The sequence below is a fragment of the Engystomops pustulosus genome, chromosome 2, assembly GCF_040894005.1.
Source record: "Engystomops pustulosus chromosome 2, aEngPut4.maternal, whole genome shotgun sequence".
Classification (NCBI taxonomy): domain Eukaryota; kingdom Metazoa; phylum Chordata; class Amphibia; order Anura; family Leptodactylidae; genus Engystomops; species Engystomops pustulosus.
Genome location: NC_092412.1, coordinates 132,628,110 through 132,647,366, shown reverse-complemented (window position 1 = coordinate 132,647,366; position 19,257 = coordinate 132,628,110). Strand labels below are relative to the sequence as shown.

Here is a 19,257-nt window from a genome sequence, read left to right as displayed (position 1 = left end):
ATGCCTGAATGCATTCGAATATAAATCTTCACATTGCAATGCAGTTTTCTTAGTAAGATAAAGACATTACCGATTTAATTGTTCCCTGTGTATCTCATAGATGCTGATGTGAAGGGTCCTGTTTAACTGCCGGGAAAAACTGCGAGTTTTGAAAAGGCGAAACTCAGCCGCTGTCACAGATTCACCGGTTGGAATCTGAGTCATATCAAACTTAAACTCTTTCCAATATGGCTTCTGTTGGAAGATATCTCTGTCATTTTCAACTGCAAACAGAAAGAATAATTTTCTTATTCAATTGATATCCTAAAGTGATTTGTTTTTAAAATTTAGAAAGGATGGGCAGATGTAGCAACACATAATCATTCCTGATTGACAGCGCTCACTGATTGACAGTGCTAGTTCTAGAAACAGATATACTGCAAAATGTGTAAATTGTTCATTTTGATCAATCATCAATATGACCTTTTTATTAAAAACACTGGAAAGGCAGGAAGGGCAGGAAGTACATGCAGTAGTTGTTCCTGAAGTACTGCTCTTGAATATCACGCAGCGACATGATTATGAATGTGTGGTATACATATGGCATTTATTAAAATGTTCTACTTCCCACAGGAGAAAAGTGAATGGAGGAAATGAATAGCCAAGGTAATGGTAGATGGCAGTAAGTAGCAAAGTTTTAGTGTTGGTAAAGGCTTCTCTAAGTTATTTACATTGTATACAGTTTTCTCAGAGAGGCTTCAAAGGCTGATCCCTTATTATAGGAGGCCACTAAAGCCGTTTCCTATACTTAAGTCCTAGGTGGTTATAAAGACTGGTTATAAGGACAGCTTAACTCTTTCAGAACTGTGTCAAAGGTATGAGTTTCAGTAGGTCTCAAATGAGCAAACATCTACTAGGATTCCTGAGAAAATACACAAGTATATCAATTATAACAAGATTATTAAGGATCTTTAAAGGGAACGTGTCAGCAAAAAATTAACAAACCATTGTCAGTTTGTTGTGAAGCAGTTTAACACCTTCCAGATCATGTTCCTGGTATGGACCTTCGTAGGACATTATCCATAAAATTAGCTTTGAAGTGAGTTGTAAACTCAAAATATCCCTTTCAATGTAATTTATGCCCCTGCATCCATGATCATCAGTATCTGGATCTCCTAAAGTCTATAGCATGATGTCTAAGGCCGGGAGTGTTTGACTTAAGCTCACCTCTGTGACTTTATAAAAGAAGTTTACATCTCACTTTAAATTAGATTTTCTGGATGATACTACAACAGTATCAATACAGTCCGTGAAGGAACATGATCGGCAAGGTGATAAACTACTTAACAACATACTAGTCATGGGTAATTAGGTCAATTTCTTCTTATACGTTGCCTTTAAAGGAAGCCTGTTACTAGATTTTTGCAGAAGAAACTTACTAATACATAAGTCTCAAGTCATTAATCTTGGATACAGGCAAACAATAGAATAAAAGAGTTGCACAGGAGGAAACAAGACTTTAAAGGCTATGGGCAGCTGTCCAGTTTCACACTGTACATGTCATAGATGTATACATGAACTGCAAAGACATAATTCTTATTTATAAAGTGTAATTTCTTTGTGACAAGAATCTTAAAATAACTTTTCACATTAGGGAGGCTGCTGCGGATGTGGAGAGGGCTTGTGGCTCTCTGTTGGTATTGTGAAATAGACAGCTGCCTGGTGACAGGATGGAAATGATTATTTCTTATGATGATGCTTTTTAATCATCAATGACAAAACATAAAATTTCTCAATTTACTGTATGTGGTGCATTTTCTGTACATTTCTAGTGGTATGGACTCCAAAGTATAAATATTTGTTTTAAAGGCAATGTATAAGAGTGGTTCTGTGATCTTAGGCTATGAAATGTGAATAGAAGTAATCTAGGACAAATTATGGTAATTGCTAGAACTTAAACAGAAGTACCCAATGTTCAAGAACCCTGAGGCTATTTCCTCCCATGTGCATAAAGTAATGAGTTTACTTTTCAAGATCTCTTAATGTGGTTTTAATATCTAAATCGCTTCCAAATGTTGACAGATATGCAAGGAAGATGAAAAGAGCATATGCACAATATAAATAATTCTATGGAGTTTAACTGCAAAAACTCAGATTTTGGGGACAGAGAAATGTGACGGATCTTCTCAAGGCTGGTCACACTTCTCTTATCATAGACATCATGGTAATATAATTGAATATGAAAACTGGCAACCATTGTGGCTACTAAGGAAGCTTGCAGTGCTGATAAGAACCGCACCACTTTTGCACGAAAACAGAGAGAGAAAAATATGTCCTTAAATAAGCAAATGAACATTATGGTATTCTTCTATTGGGTAAACATTCTAGGAAAAGTGTCTTATATGGAGATATTTTCTATCCACCAATGTTAATGGTCAATAATCCAATGAAACAAATTAATATCTAATCTATTCTAATGTATTAGTGTTTCAAATATGGATGCTCTGTTCACAAGAAAGACTATTTAGAAAGGTCATTGCTTACTGATGAGATTTCTTCCATTTCTGTGCAGGAGACAGCTATGCATTTTGTGTGTTGAAATTGAATACAAAGGGGCTTATTTACCCTTATTTATTTAAGGGTAAACATCACAGAAAAAATTAAGTAATAAAAGAAAGGTGTTCAACTTGTAATAATCACTGTATCAATCATAATCAAAAAAGGAGAAAATAACAAAATGCAACAATCAGTTAACTAATCCAACAAGCTAGGTAGAACAAAGAACAGGAATAACCATAAGCAATGTAATGAGGTAATATAAGCAAAGATGTATATGTAAAAAAAGTGTAGGTACAAAAGGGATGGCTAACCGAAAAAGGAGAGGAAATTAAGTCAGGGCCATAGTAGAAGTATAACAGAATAAATGTAAATCACTAATGACATTTCTGTGTTGGCACTTTGCGATAAATAAGCGGGTCTTTGTTGTAGTTTGGGCTCTCGGTCTCTAAAAGGTTTGCCGTCACTGTGATAGATCATAGAGATCAGACCTTTGACCGAGATCTCTAACATACAGTCTCTCAAAGTCGGTTGGTACAGAGGATTTTGTGGAGTCAAAAGAGTCAACCATAAAGTGTCAACTGTCGCAAAGAGTCTGCCTAATGATAAATAACCTATGTTGTGTCTATAATTTATTACATATCTGCTTATTGACAATGAATCTAATATTCTCATTTACATTCAGAGGTAATTTATATATGATTATTTAACTTTCTATGTAGATTCATAATAATTTGGTTTGTCAATTACTGTAATACATTTGTAAATAGTTAATAGGACCTCTTAATATTGTACTTTGTATGCAAGCAATGAGATTCAAAATTTGAAGTGGGTGTACTGCACTGCAAATATCAGATTTGTACAGATATGGTACCTGGGATTCCTACTAATGCCAGGAAAAATTTGTCCTTTGAACCAAAATGAAGGAAGAGAAAAGGCAACAATAGTTCAACATGTGGAAACTTTCAGTAAAAACTATTTTTGCTAACATGAATATCAAAAGGCAACACAGAATAACTAGAGCCACATACTATACTAAGCCGTTTCACTATGCATACAGATGATATGTATTGCTGGCATATGAATACACAGTGGCCAAACTTAAAGGGAAATGATTCATGATGTAAACCATTTCTAATAATGCCAATTTAGCTTGAACATCTGCTTCTATGCTTTAGCAACAACACATCATGTTGTTACTGTAATACAACTATTAGAGTCGTGTGTGAATGTGACCAGACTGTACAATGTACTGTACAATACATTTGTGTGTGTATTATAAAAGTAAAGTAGATATTCACAATATATATGATAGAAAACAAAATTATAAATGTTATATCATTTGTGGAGATATTAAGTACATGGACTAAAGATAATTTTTGTAATGTAATTTTAGGTGCTCTTATGTGTAACGTGAAAAGTCAAAACACATGCTGTGTAAGAAATTGTTCACAAGCAAAACATGGGGCGGATGCTTAACTGCTATGCTTGTAAATGTACTAAAATAAACCTACTTGATTATACATCTTGGATGGAGACTGGCTGGCTGATGTCCTTTTTATAATGAAAGGAAATTTACCAATTATTTAGTGGTAGATTAACCATGGTAGATACCAGCAGCATTATTTTATAGATATCTGTATTAGGTGCTGTGCTTTGGTATTTTATTCAAAAAACTATCTTTATGTAATTTAGGCACAGGGGCTTAGGGGGTCTCGCCCCCTTCCTGCTGCGTGCCGAAAATAAAGGGCAAGAATAGTGAAGATACTCACTGTTGCTAGAAGTGAGTGAAGGTGAAGTAAGTGAGGGAGCAGGCAGGAGGGGGTTTGTTCGAGCCAAAGCCAAAAAGCTCACACATGCCCTGTTAATGCTTCTCTTAGCCCTTGCGCTTAGTACTGAGGCCAAGTTTAATAACCAGAAATGGTATCTAACTCTCATCCCGCATAAAAACAGACCATATTACCATGGTGACGAATGTGCTTTTTTCTAAAAAATATATATCTGTAATTATATACACAGAGGTTGATAGCATGTAATTACATCATATAATGTAGACAAATTTTTAAATTAAAAATCAAGTGGCAGTCTGCCTTTCCTTGGACAGAGAATGAAACAAAGAGTTATTAAATTTTGTTTATTTTTATAAATTTGCCTAAAAATGACCCAGTTGAAAAATATAAGTGTACAAAAAACGATCCTTCATTTGTGAATAGAAAATTTGTATAAAAAGGTATGTCTTCTGGATTGTGTTATGATATGCTGCTATATGGAACATTGAGAGAAAGCTCTGTTATATCATTGGGCACTTAAAGTCACGTGGCCAGGGTGATGTCATCTAAGGTCTGGTTACATCTGCAATGTCTACCACAAGTATCTGATCACCTGTCAATAGCTGCATTTGTGAAAATGTGGTGACAGGTTCCCTTTAATAAAAGGGTCAGTTCTCTAAATGGACATTAAGCTAGATGTGAATAAATCTACCTCCCATGTATTAAACTAACAATATAACACACACTTAAGCTGAATCTGCCCTCCCAATTTACCTAAACTAATGATGCCATGCCCACACATTACACCCATAACTTTGTTTTTATTGTCCAGATGATCCTTATAAGGCAAAAATATGCAATATGCAAATTAGGCTGAAGTACTTTGGCAGAGCACCTCAGGGCTCCCTCTGCACATCTCACTGGCCCAGGAGAGAAGTAGCTGGAGGGGAAATGAAAGAAGGTGCAGGGAGGAAGAAGTGCAATGGAGCTCATTATTATTGCTGTGGAGCAGGAGCCTTGAGGTGCTCTGCTATTAGCCTAATTTGCATATTTTTAAAATAGATTTTTGCCACGGATGGGTTGCAAGTTTAGTATGTGTGTGCTATGTAACATAACAGTTAGTTTGTATAGGGATATTGCGGTTACAGATGCCCTTTAAAGTTGTGGCATACAGACTTCACAGGTCATTTAAGGTTAGAATTTGTTGTGATTCTGTGAGTAAATCACATGAAAAACATCAGGCATGTATCTGTAGGCTAAGACAGTATTCTGCTTAATTATGACATGACTGTACCAGATACGGATATTAAAGGCCCCTGAGGTTTAAAAAGGCAACAAAGCTTCCCATTGTCATGCTTTGTTTGTACAATGTTGTTTTTTTAGTGATTCTACTGTACTGAAGTTTGCCTCCTACATGATGCCAGAAAAATTTATTTCCACTGAAATGTGGTCCGGATTTCCTTGTAAGCGCACTGTGCAGGCTATTCCCTACTAAAAATGACACATCGTCTGTAATTACTAGTGCTGGCTTCTTTTTTTCAGATGCTAAATTAAAAGGAACTTTAGAATCATGAACCACATCAAATGTGAGGGGACAAAAATAAGTGGACAAAATGCCTTGAGCATCATGCCAGGAAATGCGGACCATAAATACTACTGATTTATACAGATTACCAAGTAATGCTTGCACCATTTGTGAGGTAAACTGTATATATATTAGAAACCAGACTCAAGACTTTAACCCCTTAACACCGATGCTTGTTTTCAAAGCAATGACCATTGACTTTTTTTTTTCGAATCTGACATGTCTCACGATAATTGGTTAGAACTTCGGGATGCTTTAACATATCCAGGTGATTTTGAGACTGTTTTCTCGAGACACATTGTACTTCATCATAATGGTAACATTTAAGTGATAAGTTTTGCGTTTCATTGCGAAAAAAATTAAAATTTGGCAAAATTTCTGAAAAAAATCTTCATTTTCAAAGTTTGAAATGTTCTGCAATCCAGACAGGTAGCAAAACTACCCCAAAAGCTAGATAACTAACATTTACGGAATGTCTGCTTTATGTTAGAATGATATTTTATCAACCCTCTACTTTTTCTAGGATGTTATGAGGCGCAGAACTTTAGGTGCGATTTTTCAAATTTTCATGAAAAAACGCCAAAACTCACATTTTGAGGGACAATTCAGTTTCCAAGTTACTTTGAAAGGCCTAAATTATAGTAAAACCCCATAAATTACCCCACTATATTGACCAAACCCCTCAACGTATGTAAAACAACGTCTATTAAGTATATTAACCCTTTAAGTTTTTCACACGGGTTAAAACAAAATGGAAGTGCGATTTGGAAAATTTTGACTTTTTTTTGAAAAATACATTCATGTAGGCCAAAAATGACACTTTCAAAATGACTAAAATGATGAAATGCTCTGCAAAGTTTGATGCCCAATTTTTTTCGAGTGTATCGACACCCCATATGTGGTGGTAACCTGCTACATGGGCACATGGACGGGATTAGGATCAAAGCAGCGCCATTCAGAGCAGATTTGTATTGCCACATTGTACAGGCCATAAAATGTAAAAATTTTTTGGTAATGTGAACATATGAGGCTTATTATTTGCGAGGTGAGATAAAATGTATAGATAATTAATTTTAAAGCTTATTCATGAGATTTTATTAACTATTTTAAGGGGGATACAAACAAAATTATCCATTTTTATTTTGGATCTTTAGCACTTTATTTTTCTCTGCTCGCCATAACATGAAAATAATATTTTATCTTTATTCTCTGGTTCAGTACGATTACAGTGATACCTCATTTATATAGTTTTTCTTATCTTTGTTCAATTTTACTGAGCAAAACCAATATTAGAGAAAATCACATTGTTTTTACTATCAACAACTTTTTAAAGGCATAACTTTTGTATTTTTCTGTTGACAGGTCTAGAGGGCTTATTTTTTGCGAAAAGAATTGTTCTTTTCATGTGTATCATATAAGGGGACGTAACTTTTTTTGATCACTTTTTAGAACATTTTTTGTAAGAGTATTTGATTAAAAATGGTATCTTACGGGAAGTTTTTTTTTTTTTTTTTTTACGTCGTTCACCGAGCCGGTTCAATATTGGTTTAGATTTATTGTACAGATTGATATGAACGCAGCAATACCAAATATTTATTTATTCGTGTGTTTTTTGTGTTTTATATACTTTATATACTTTATTTTGTATAAGTAATTGGGCTGATTAGGGGACTTTTATTTTATTTAATTATTTTAAAATGATTTTAACTTTTGTTTTACTTTGGGATCCACGGTGGGGACTCTTCCATGCCGTGGTCATGCTTGACCGCTCCGTGTAAGGGGTTAAACACCCGGGATCAGAGATTTTATGATCCCGGGTGTTAGTGCTGGCTCTGGGCTGTGACATCACAGACAGACACCGGCACTTTCGGTACCCGATGTCCCAAAATCTTCTTATGACGCGCTGGCGTAGAAAGGCATTGCGTCAGAAGAAGTACCCTTAACCCCTTAACGCCGAAGCCACTTTTCACCTTCCTGACACAGCATATTTTTTCAAATCTGACCTGTGTCACTATAAGTGGTTATAACTTTGGAACGCTTTAATATATCCAAGTGATTTTGAAATTGTTTTCTCGTGACACATTGTACTTCATGTTAGTTAAAAAATGTTGGTGGTATGTTTTGCATTTATTTATGAGAAAATCAGATATTTGGTGAACATTTGGAAAAATTCGCAATTTTTGAAATTCAAAATGTTCTACTTTTTCCACACATGAGTCAGAACACCAAAAAACGTAACAACTAACATTCACCAAATGTCTACTTTATGTGGATATGGATTTTTATACATACTCTCATTTTTGTAGGATGTTATGGGGCTTTGAACGTTAGGTGCAATTTTTCACATTTTCATAAAAAAAGCAAAATCCTGCTATTGAGGGACCCTCTCAGGTTTCAAGTCACTTTGAGAGGCCTAAATAAAGTAAAACCCCATAAATTACTCCATTATAGAAACTACACCCCTCAACGTACGTAAAACAACTTTTATGAAGTTTGTTAACATTTTAATTGGTTTACAGGGGTTAAAACAAAATCGGATGCAATTTTGAAATTAAATTTTTTTTGGCTAAATGAATGTGTTTTTCATAAAATGTACAAATTCTCAGTGGTTAAAATACTAAAACGCTCCACAAAATTTGATACCCAATCTCTCCTGTGTATAATAATACCCCATATGTCGTGGTAACCTGCTGTATGGGCACACGCCAGGGCATTGAGGGGGGAGCTGCGCCATTCATTGTCACTTTATAATGGCTATACAATCTTTATTTTTTTGGCAATTTGGACATATAAGGGTTTATTTTTTGCAACATGAGATGCACTTTACAAATACTTCATTTAACCCTTTCACGACCCGTGACGTAATAGCACGTCACGGGTCGGCCGCGGGTGCATGGAGAGGGCTCACGCGCTGAGCCCTCTCCATAGCCGGTAAGTCTTTGCTGCATATTGCAGCAAAGGCTTACCGGTAACACCCGCGATCGGTGCTAGCACCGATCGCGGGTGTTTTCACCTCGATCGCCGCCGGCAATGCTGCCGGCGGCTTCAAAAGCATGGCGGCGCGTGGGCGCCGCCATCTTTTCGAGGATCGCCGCTCCCCGTGACGTCATCGGGGAGCGGCGATCCGTCGCCATGGTAACCTCGGGTCTCGCGAAGACCCGAGGCTACTTCTGGTTAACCCATGCATTACAATGTGCTATCAGCACATTGTAATGTATGAGGAGTAAAATCCCCATATACTGCCATACTGTAGTATGGCAGTATATGATAGGATCGTGCAGACCCCCTAGGGTTAAAGTACCCTAGGGAGTCTGAAAAGTACTAAAAATAAAAATAAAAAAAAGTTAAAAAAAAAAAATTATAATAAAAAACCCTAAAAACTCAAATCACCCCCCTTTCCCTAGAACTGATATAAATATAAATAAACAGTAAAAATCATAGACACATTAGGTATCGCCGCGTCCGAAAATGCCCGATCTATCAAAATATGATAACGGTTTTTCACTGCGTTTAATCCCGTAACGGAAAATCGCGCCCAAATTCGAAAATGGCACTTTTTTTGTCATTTAAAAAATTTTTAAAATTCTATAAAAAGTGATCACAAGGTCGTACAGTCCTAAAATTGATAACAATGTAAACGTCATCAAAATCCGCAAAAAACAACACCACCCACAGCTCAGTACACCAAAGTATAAAAAAGTTATTAGCGCCAGAAGATGGCAAAATCCCAAAAAAAATTTTTGTACAGGAGGTTTTAATTTTTTTAAATGTATGAAAACATTATAAAACCTATACAAATTTGGTATCGCCGTAATCGTACCGACCCAAAGAATAAAGTAGACATGTCATTTGGGGCGCACAGTGAAATCCGTAAGATCCAAGCCCACAAGAAGGCGGCACAAATGCGTTTTTTTTACCAATTTCACTGCATTTGGAATTTTTTTCCCGCTTCCTAGTACACGGCATGGAATATTCAATACCATCTCTATGAAGTGCAATTTGTTACGCAGAAAATAAGCCATCACACAGCTCTGTACATGGAAAAATAAAAAAGTTATGGATTTTTGATCATGGGGAGTAAAAAATGAAAATGAAAAAACAAAAAAGGGCCAGGTCCTGAAAGGGTTAAGTGGGCTGTAGCTTTGTGATGAGATTTTATTAACTCTTTAATGTACACTCACCGGCCACTTTATTAGGTACACCTGTCCAACTGCTCGTTAACACTTAATTTCTAATCAGCCAATCACATGGCGGCAACTCAGTGCATTTAGGCATGTAGACATGGTCAAGACAATCTCCTGCAGTTCAAACCGAGCATCAGTATGGGGAAGAAAGGTGATTTGAGCGCCTTTGAACGTGGCATGGTTGTTGGTGCCAGAAGGGCTGGTCTGAGTATTTCAGAAACTGCTGATCTACTGGGATTTTCACGCACAACCATCTCTAGGGTTTACAGAGAATGGTCCGAAAAAGAAAAACCATCCAGTGAGCGGCAGTTCTGTGGGCGGAAATGCCTTGTTGATGCCAGAGGTCAGAGGAGAATGGGCAGACTGGTTCGAGCTGATAGAAAGGAAACAGTGACTCAAATCGCCACCCGTTACAACCAAGGTAGGCAGAAGAGCATCTCTGAACGCACAGTACGTCAAACTTCAAGGCAGATGGGCTACAGCAGCAGAAGACCACACCGGGTGCCACTCCTTTCAGCTAAGAACAGGAAACTGAGGCTACAATTTGCAAAAGCTCATCGAAATTGGACAGTAGAAGATTGGAAAAACGTTGCCTGGTCTGATGAGTCTCGATTTCTGCTGCGAAATTCGGATTGTAGATGTCAGAATTTGGCGTCAACAACATGAAAGCATGGATACATCCTGCCTTGTATCAACGGTTCAGGCTGGTGGTGGTGGTGTCATGGTGTGGGGAATATTTTCTTGGCACTCTTTGGGCCCCTTGGTACCAATTGAGCATCGTTGCAATGCCACAGCCTACTGACCATATCCATCCCTTTATGACCACAATGTACCCAACATCTGATGGCTACTTTCAGCAGGATAATGCGCCATGTCATAAAGCTGGAATCATCTCAGACTGGTTTCTTGAACATGACAATGAGTTCACTGTACTCAAATGGCCTCCACAGTCACCAGATCTCAATCCAATAGAGCATCTTTGGGATGTGGTGGAACGGGAGATTCGCATCATGGATGTGCAGCCGACAAATCTGCGGCAACTGTGTGATGCCATCATGTCAATATGGACCAAGGGATTTTATGAAAATTTATATTTTTGGCAAGTTTTTCGGGTTTTGTTTTTAATACGTTCACCCTATGGGTCCAATAATGTTTTTGACTTATTGTACAGATTGTTACAGATGCGGCAATACCAAATATGTGGGGGGTTTGGGTGATTTTCAGGAATTTTTACTTTATTAGATGTGTATAGGGAATGTTTGTGTTTAGGGGACTTTAACTTTATTTAATTAATTATTTTTTATTAAAAAGTGTGTTTAATTAGTGTTTTTAACTTTTTTTTCTTTACTTTTACAGGTTAGCTTGAACAAGCGATCCACTGATCGCTTGTTCAAGCTATTCTTCACCTAATACAGTGTAATACAGATGGCAGTCCCGGGGCTGCAATCAGAGCAGTGGGACCCCCATCGTTAAGCGCTGCGGGGGAGTCCGAATCCAGTTAAATGCCCCTAGCACACCGCGGTCAGCGTGACCGCGGCGTGTTATGGGTTAAAAACCGCGATCGGAGTAATCCGCAGCTCCTGGCCAGAAGTTTGACGTACTATTACTGCATATTGCGGGAACGCACCTCCCGCCATGCAGTAATAGTACGTCAAATGTCGGGAAGGGGTTATTGACCATCGTAGAATCCCGATAGGGCGGTCATTAAGGGGTTGACAACCTGTCCCTTTTTTGTTTTTGCATTTCCATTTTTCACTCCCCAACATCAAAAATCTAGAACTTTTTTTCTTTTACACGTACAGAGCTCTCTGATGCCTTGTTTTCTGCATAACAAATTGCTATTTATAGTGACAGGATTTAATATTCCATGTCATATACTGGGAAGCCGGGAAAAAAAATGCAAATGCAGTGAAATTGGTGAGAAAACGCATTTGCACCCTTTTGTGGGCTTGGATTTTACGACTTTCACTGTGTGCCCCAAATGACAGGTCTCCTTTATTATTTTGTATAGGTTTTATAATGTTTTCATGCATTTACAAAAATTAAAACCTCCTGTACAATTGTTTTTTTTTTTAATTTTGCCATCAAACAACTTTTTTATACTTTGGTGTATGGAGCTGTGGGTGGGGTCATTTATTGCGACTACAGTATGGCAATATATGAGGATTTTTACGCCTCATTAATAGGTTAAAACAAGACAGCTCGTGGCTATCATGGCAACCAATCGCCGCAACCTAATGATGTCACAGGGAGTAAGGATCTTCACCAAGATGGTGACGCCTGCAACATGCAGCAAAGACATACCGGCTATGTACCCGCAGCCGCATATGGCTGCACCCGCAGCCGACCTGTGACGTGTTATTACGTCCCGGGTTATTAAAGGGTTAAAGGGAGCTTAACAACTATCCTCTACCTTATTTAAGTTCAAGCTTTATTCTAACAAAAAATTAAGATTGGGTGTACTTGGTTGCAGCATGGTGTGACAGAACCACTGTCCATAGCATAAAATTAACTATATATGTGCTCTATCACACCTTTCTACTGGTTATATATGGTTAAGGGAGGTGATAGACTAACTATACACTTCATTCCTTTGTCTTTATAATTGAAGGACCTGACTATTTTCTGTTTTGATAGTGCTGCTTGGATCTTTTCTTACTGTATACACTTCATTAACTACTTTTAATACAGTACATAAAATGGCAAAGATAGAACATGTCCGAAAAGCTTAATAAAACATTCAATTAACTTCTAACACATGGTTTTCAATTCTTATCCATAATACTATGCCATTACACAATAGGTACCTACAGTATACAATGTTCCCAATGATTTCTAATTGGGTTTGGTTATTCTGTTTAGAATAAAAAGATAGATGCATCTAGTGCTATTTTCTTTTTCATCAAATTTGATCTCAGCCCTTGCAACCATTTATCATTTACTTAGTTATGCAGATTCCTTGTTAGTTATCTGCATTGTTACTATATTGCTCCTAAAAATGTAAATTTAATGTATTTTATTATTATAATTATTTTGTTAGTATTTAGTAAATACACCTTTGGCTTTCAACACTGCCTGAAATTTGTTGATGCATACCAGTTGACTCCCTCAGTTTTTTCTTCAACTCTACCAACAAGTGATTGATTGGGTTGAGGACTGGGGACTGTGGGGGCCAATCCACCAATTCTTCTTCAATGTCCATTGAACCATTTCTTCACCAATCTTGACGTATGTTTAGATTCTTTTTAACCCATTTGCACTCATCAGTGCCCAATCTATTGACTTTGTTTCATGTCATTGCGTCCAATCACCCTAGACCTTCCAACTTTCATTCCACTAACATGATGCAGTTTGGCAATTTTCTTGTTCAAGAGGCTGCTATTGAGCTGAATAGTGTTGTGTCCATTTTATTGGGAAATCTTCAGGACTGTGCCTTTCTTTTTGGAATCACCCTAAAAAAAAGATGTTCCACCACCAGGAGCAAAACAGTGACAATGAAATTTCTGCCTATATTTATCTCCTAATATTTTGAGCTGTCCACTGTCAGATAGGCAGTATCAAGCCATCTGCTCCAGCCCAGGACCATCCATCTGTCAGTAGAGAACATAATTAGCATATTTCCTGGATGGTCTTAGCACTTAATATGGTAATAAGACTCTGTCAGGTGGGTGGCCCTAGGCAAGAGCAGGCAGCCTGGAGCTGCTCATCTGAAAATACAGATTCCAAAATAATAAGATTGAATACTCAGGAAGGGTTACAACTAGGAAGTAGAAACATTAAAACTAAATCGTCGAAACAGCGCCTTTTAAAAGGATGCAAAGAGTTGGAGTTGATGCACAAGAATTAAAGGCCCTCATTTAATATCACAAACTTCCCAGTCTGCACTTATTCTGTTATATTACTGCTGATCAAATTCATCTCTTTATAATCAACCCTCTTGTTGCTCCATGGCAGACCATAGATCAGTTAGAAACCTAGGGGGTCTTAAATACATTACAAAATTTAAAAAAGTAAAAATAAATGTAAAAAATTAATAAAAACCTAAAAGTTCAAATCATCCCCTTTTCCATATAAAAATAAATAAACAAATGAATTCATAAACATGTTAGCTATTGTTACATCCAAAAAGTCTGATCTATCACCAGTGGTGTAACTAGAGTTCACTGGGCCCCGGGGGAAAATTCCTAACCCTAGATGTGACCATCGCCATCTACTACTATCCAATAATTAAATACAGAAGGCAGTGGCGTTACTAGAAGCTGATCAGCCCTAGTGCAAAGACTGTGCCGGTCCCCCAAATATAATGTATGGTTTATAGTAAGTCTTCTCATATGAGAAAATGACACCATAAGGGTCCCCTAAACATCTTGGGTCCGGGTGCGACTGCAACCTCTGCACCCCTCAAGTTACGCCCCTGTCTATCACTAATATAAAACTTGTTATTCCCGGCAGTGAACCCCACGATGGAAAATAGCCCCCAAACTTCCTTTTTGCCATGTTGCAACACATAAAATTTTAATATCTAAATAAATGTATTATCTCCATGATCATACCGGTCCATTGACCAAAGGGGAAGTGTAATTTGGACTGCATCTTGAAAGCCGTAAAAACAGGGTCCAATTAAAAATTTTTGTCAAGTTAACCACATTTGAAATTTTTAACCAGATTCCCAGTACATGGCATGGAATACTCATAGGCTCATAGGATATACTCAAGGCTCATAGGATAATGCAAAAACATATATCAAATTTTATTAGTACATGACAGACAATTTCACAACACTAGTTAAAAGCATTTAAAACTCATAATATACAGACCAAAACATTGTACAGTGACCTGGTATTGGTACACCGTAACTGCCCACTGTCAATCACTAAGTAGTGATATTAAACCTCCCAGATGATTGTCAGCCTGGTCATAGCAATAAGTGAAAAAAGGTGCCAAGAACGCTACATGCATAGAAGAAGGTCCACAAATCTGTGTGTACACAAGGCTGAAAATTTCCCACTCATATAGTAATTCTGGGTCTAGATAGAAGGTACTAATCCAATGGTAAGCGTGACAAAATGTCAAAAAAGCTAATGAGAAGGGAATAGCATGTTACCACAGAAGAACCAGCATACAGTGGGAGGAGGTGGATCAAGACAGAGGCAACAGTCAATGGTCTCCACAGTCAACAGCAAAATACAGCATCTCTAAATAGTAATGTAAATTTAGAGTAGCCTCTGTGTGTATATGCACTATATTACATTAATATAACATAATATTTATATTATATTTATATAGTATAATTTGGTCTGCAGAAAGCAACCCCTTAAACAGGTCTGTAAACAATAAAATTAAAAAGAAATGGCTTTTAAAAGGTATGAAGTGAAAAATTAAAATGGAAAAATAAAAACTGCCCTGTTCCTGACATGATATTACTTGATATATCTCATTTGACAGCTTCATTATAATTATTCTAGAAAATATTATAATGTTTGTCGTAGGTCAATACTTCTATTATTTTGCTCAAGTTACAATAACACATTTATTTATAATATATAACCGTTAAAACAGGAAAAGTAAAAGATATAGAAAAAAAGAAACAAAGGGCAATAAAAGAAAATATTTTTCAAAGGCAATCCACATTTATCATTAGATGTAGCTAATGGTTGTATTGTATAAAACTTTTCACTAAATTTTCTACATTTCAGAGAAATAAAAAGCAATAGCCATTGTAGTGTATTAAATGGCTACTATTCTGGGCCGTTACTATTTTCTTATGGATTTTTTCATGATTATGTACATTATTGAGAAGAAGACATTTTAGTTATTTTTGCTCAGTATCTTTCCAGTCACACTTGCTAAGGAAGAATGTGGGTGAGTGGGTGTATTGCGGTAACCTGCTCTTTAGCATAGCATACAGTCACCACAAGAAAATTATATACTGCAAATGCCAAAATATGTTGCTTGTGTTTCTATTTGCAGAAGGAACTCAGGTAAATATAACACATTGTCCCTTAGTCTTTTTCTATATATGGCAGAATGTGTATTACAATACATTGGGTGAAAAGAGTATCAATATTATGTTATCTCTAAAATTGCTACTTTACTATGAGATTTGTTACCTAACCACATACAGGTGTAGGTTTTGCTCTGGACAGGCAAAAGAGTCTGAGTATCTAGCAATTAGTTTACCTGCGCAAAGATGGACCACAGATGTAGAGCTTTGAAGAGGTTTATGTCTATATCCCTAGTGTCCTTTTCCAGGAGTCCTGGAGGGCGACAGGGAAGGGGAAATCAAAAAAATAAAATTGTACTTAACATGCTCCTGCTCCTGGTTCAAGCTTTACTACTGTCATCTGTCCCCTGACAGTGGACCCCAGTAACATAGAATAAGTGATGTTACCAGAGTCCACATGTGCCTCTGATAGGATGTGGTGTATCACTAAGCCTCAACATTTCTGACCAGGGGTTTTTTAGGGGAACAGGCAGAGTTGTGTTATGCTGCCTCTGTTATCAAGCGTCCCAATCCCAACTGAGACACATTATAAAAGTTGCCTTTAATATTCATAGGCCCCTCATGAGAAGTGTGAGTGTTGACGGAAGATTGTCCCCAGTGTCAGCAGGGGAGGGGGAAATTTACTGCAGTGTCAGAGAGGGGCTGATGAACTTTAGTTAAGTGTCAACATTTTTTGAAAAAGTATTGGTTTTCAGTAAGTTGTCATTTGCAAACATTCTTCTTTCTGCTGGATAATCCTTTCATCATTTTCTTCCTTACTGCACACTGATGGCTGCATACTGATCCCACCATTGCTCTCTATATGGATTTGTTCATATTGCACTATACTTAGTTAAGGCATTTGTCCAACCTTTAGTTACCTTTTTTTCTAGAAAATTGGTTTGGGTTCTGGGCAAGCATTGTATCCAAACTGTGGCTTATTGAAGGAAACCTCATTGGGTACTTTTATATGAAATTAAAGAAAGCATATCGGCTTATATGAATCTACATCTAAAATAAATCAGCTCTTCTAGACATACTTGGTGGATCAGATTTATGTTGTAATCTGTGCAATAAGAACTATTTTACATGCACCACATTTATCAGGGGGTTAAGACACTTTAGACACTTTTACATCTAATATGACAAAAGCGGCAAGGCTTTGTGGGAAAAAGCATGTGCACCAAAAATAACATAAATGTCATTTAAACTCAAACTAGAAAGCCAATCGATAGGAGGTTAAAGCTAGATTAGTCAGTTTTATACTATACCAGATTTATCAGACAGCTTAATAAATCTGGTGCAGCATGAGACCGCCTTGAATGTTTGAGATAAATCTGCCCTGATGACTCATTTTGCCTCCTTACTGCCTAATTTCAGTGGATCCTTGCACCTTTGTTGGTCTTCTTTCTTGAACTGTCATTGCTAAAAATAAAAGTTCTGAAACAGGCAAGACAGCAAGGTCTTCTGAAGCACTATTTTTGAGTCATAAAGTTGTATAAAAGGAAGAAAATCTCTGAACATAGCTTACTGATAGTTCTATACTATAGTATAAATGATTCAATTAATAGAAAATACAGATACATGTGCATCTATATACCTGAAAAGAGTGAGCATGATAGAAACTAAAAATAGACAAAATTGGATTTTAATATATTCAATCCCTTTAAATCTTTTTTTTAACTTTCCAGTCATTCAGACCACATGCATGCTCAGCTGAGCAGTGTATAAATGTGTATGGGATAGTGAGATCAGGCGGTAGGGTGAATTGTATAGATTTTATAATGTTTTTAACCTTAATCTTTAGTTTAATTTATGCTTATTTCAGGAATACAAAATGATGTGTGCTATTCTGTAAAAACAAATCTGTTTTATAATGTTTCCCAATAAATACCACTAGAGCCAATAAAAGCTTAACACATATAAGGGTTTATGACAAATACCATAGATTTCTCTGCTGATAACATCACACAAATTGATTTATCATTCAACATAAGGCACTTTAATAAAACTGGTTCAGCTTAAAACTATATCTGTCTAAATTTATAGTGTCTTACTTTTAGACAATATTGATAAATCTTCTGATTTAAGTATATCCGATTATTATTGAATTTGTATAAGGATAAATTCCTCTAGTATCTTTAGTCACTATTACATACTCATCCCAGCAACATTTATACATCTGGTCTCATATTATATTCAATTATATATGAACTAGACAGTAAATATAATTTAAAGGTAAAAGGTGCCCTTACCCATATTGACAAAACTCATGACTGTATCAGCCTCACTGATGACTGCTCCCAGTGGAGGGCTCTGTGTGCTTAAAGAAGTAAACAGTGGCCTTGATACCCCTTGCCCTCCATCATCCTCCTCATCGTTGCACATAGCATGATAGAGATCCAACATGAACAAGGGTGCGGATGATGGGAATTGACCTCCATTTGCCGGTCTAGGTCTCCCAGGCAACCCCAAGATGGATAGTATCTCCCTCTGCATCTCACGTTTCTCTCTTCCACTTAATTTCCTCTGGATAAAACTTGATCTCAGATGATTTTTCACAAAACTTCCATTAGTAAAATGACACAAAAATCCAGCAATACATAGTATAGACCAAATATAGCGCAGAATACAGGGCATTTTAGCAGATATAAGAACTGTCAGTGAAAGAAAATAAATATATTACCATCCCTAAATCCAGGAGGAACAGTTCAGTCTAAGATGGAAAGTTTTCTCCTCAATGTCACTCTCTGGATACTTCTCATGTATTTTTCCTCCTATACTTTTGGTTACAGGAAATCCACAAGTGCTGGTCTGAACTTTCCTCCAGTAACAGGTAAACTGTGCTTCCCTAAAAAGAGAATGTATGCTTAAAGAGAGAGGGAATTCCTGGCAGAGCTGGCTTTAATTTCCTTGAGTGATTACCAGCTCTTAAACCTCCTGCTTGTTCCAAGCAGACTAGCGAAACCTTCCTCTTGCAATGCTCTAGAGGTCTCCAGTTCTCACTCCTTGCTCTGTTACTTGGCAAATTAAATTATAGGTGTTAACTTGCATTCGATCCAGGGAATGATTGGTTACATTTATTTTCTTTTAATTGATGCTGAGATTTGATTATTCCTTAAGTATCCTGCTTCTGAGTAATACACATGACTGGAAACAATCTTTTTTTATATGTTTTTGTGGCTTACTGAGGATGCTATT

The 19,257-nt window shown here is 36.9% G+C and overlaps 1 protein-coding gene across 1 annotated transcript in view; it reads right to left on the bottom strand.

Annotated features, from left to right (window-relative positions):
* LOC140116599 (bone morphogenetic protein 8B-like) overlaps positions 1–19,055 on the bottom strand; it is a 36,866-nt gene extending 17,811 nt beyond the window's left edge. The window contains exons 1-3 of the mRNA XM_072133081.1: positions 18,982–19,055; positions 18,312–18,907; positions 71–263 (exon numbers count right to left, since the gene is read on the bottom strand). Of these exons, the coding sequence (XP_071989182.1) occupies positions 71–263; positions 18,312–18,696 (578 nt within the window). The 5' untranslated portion in view covers positions 18,697–18,907; positions 18,982–19,055. The remainder of the gene's footprint in view (positions 1–70; positions 264–18,311; positions 18,908–18,981) is intronic.
* Between the last annotated feature and the right edge of the window lie 202 nt (positions 19,056–19,257).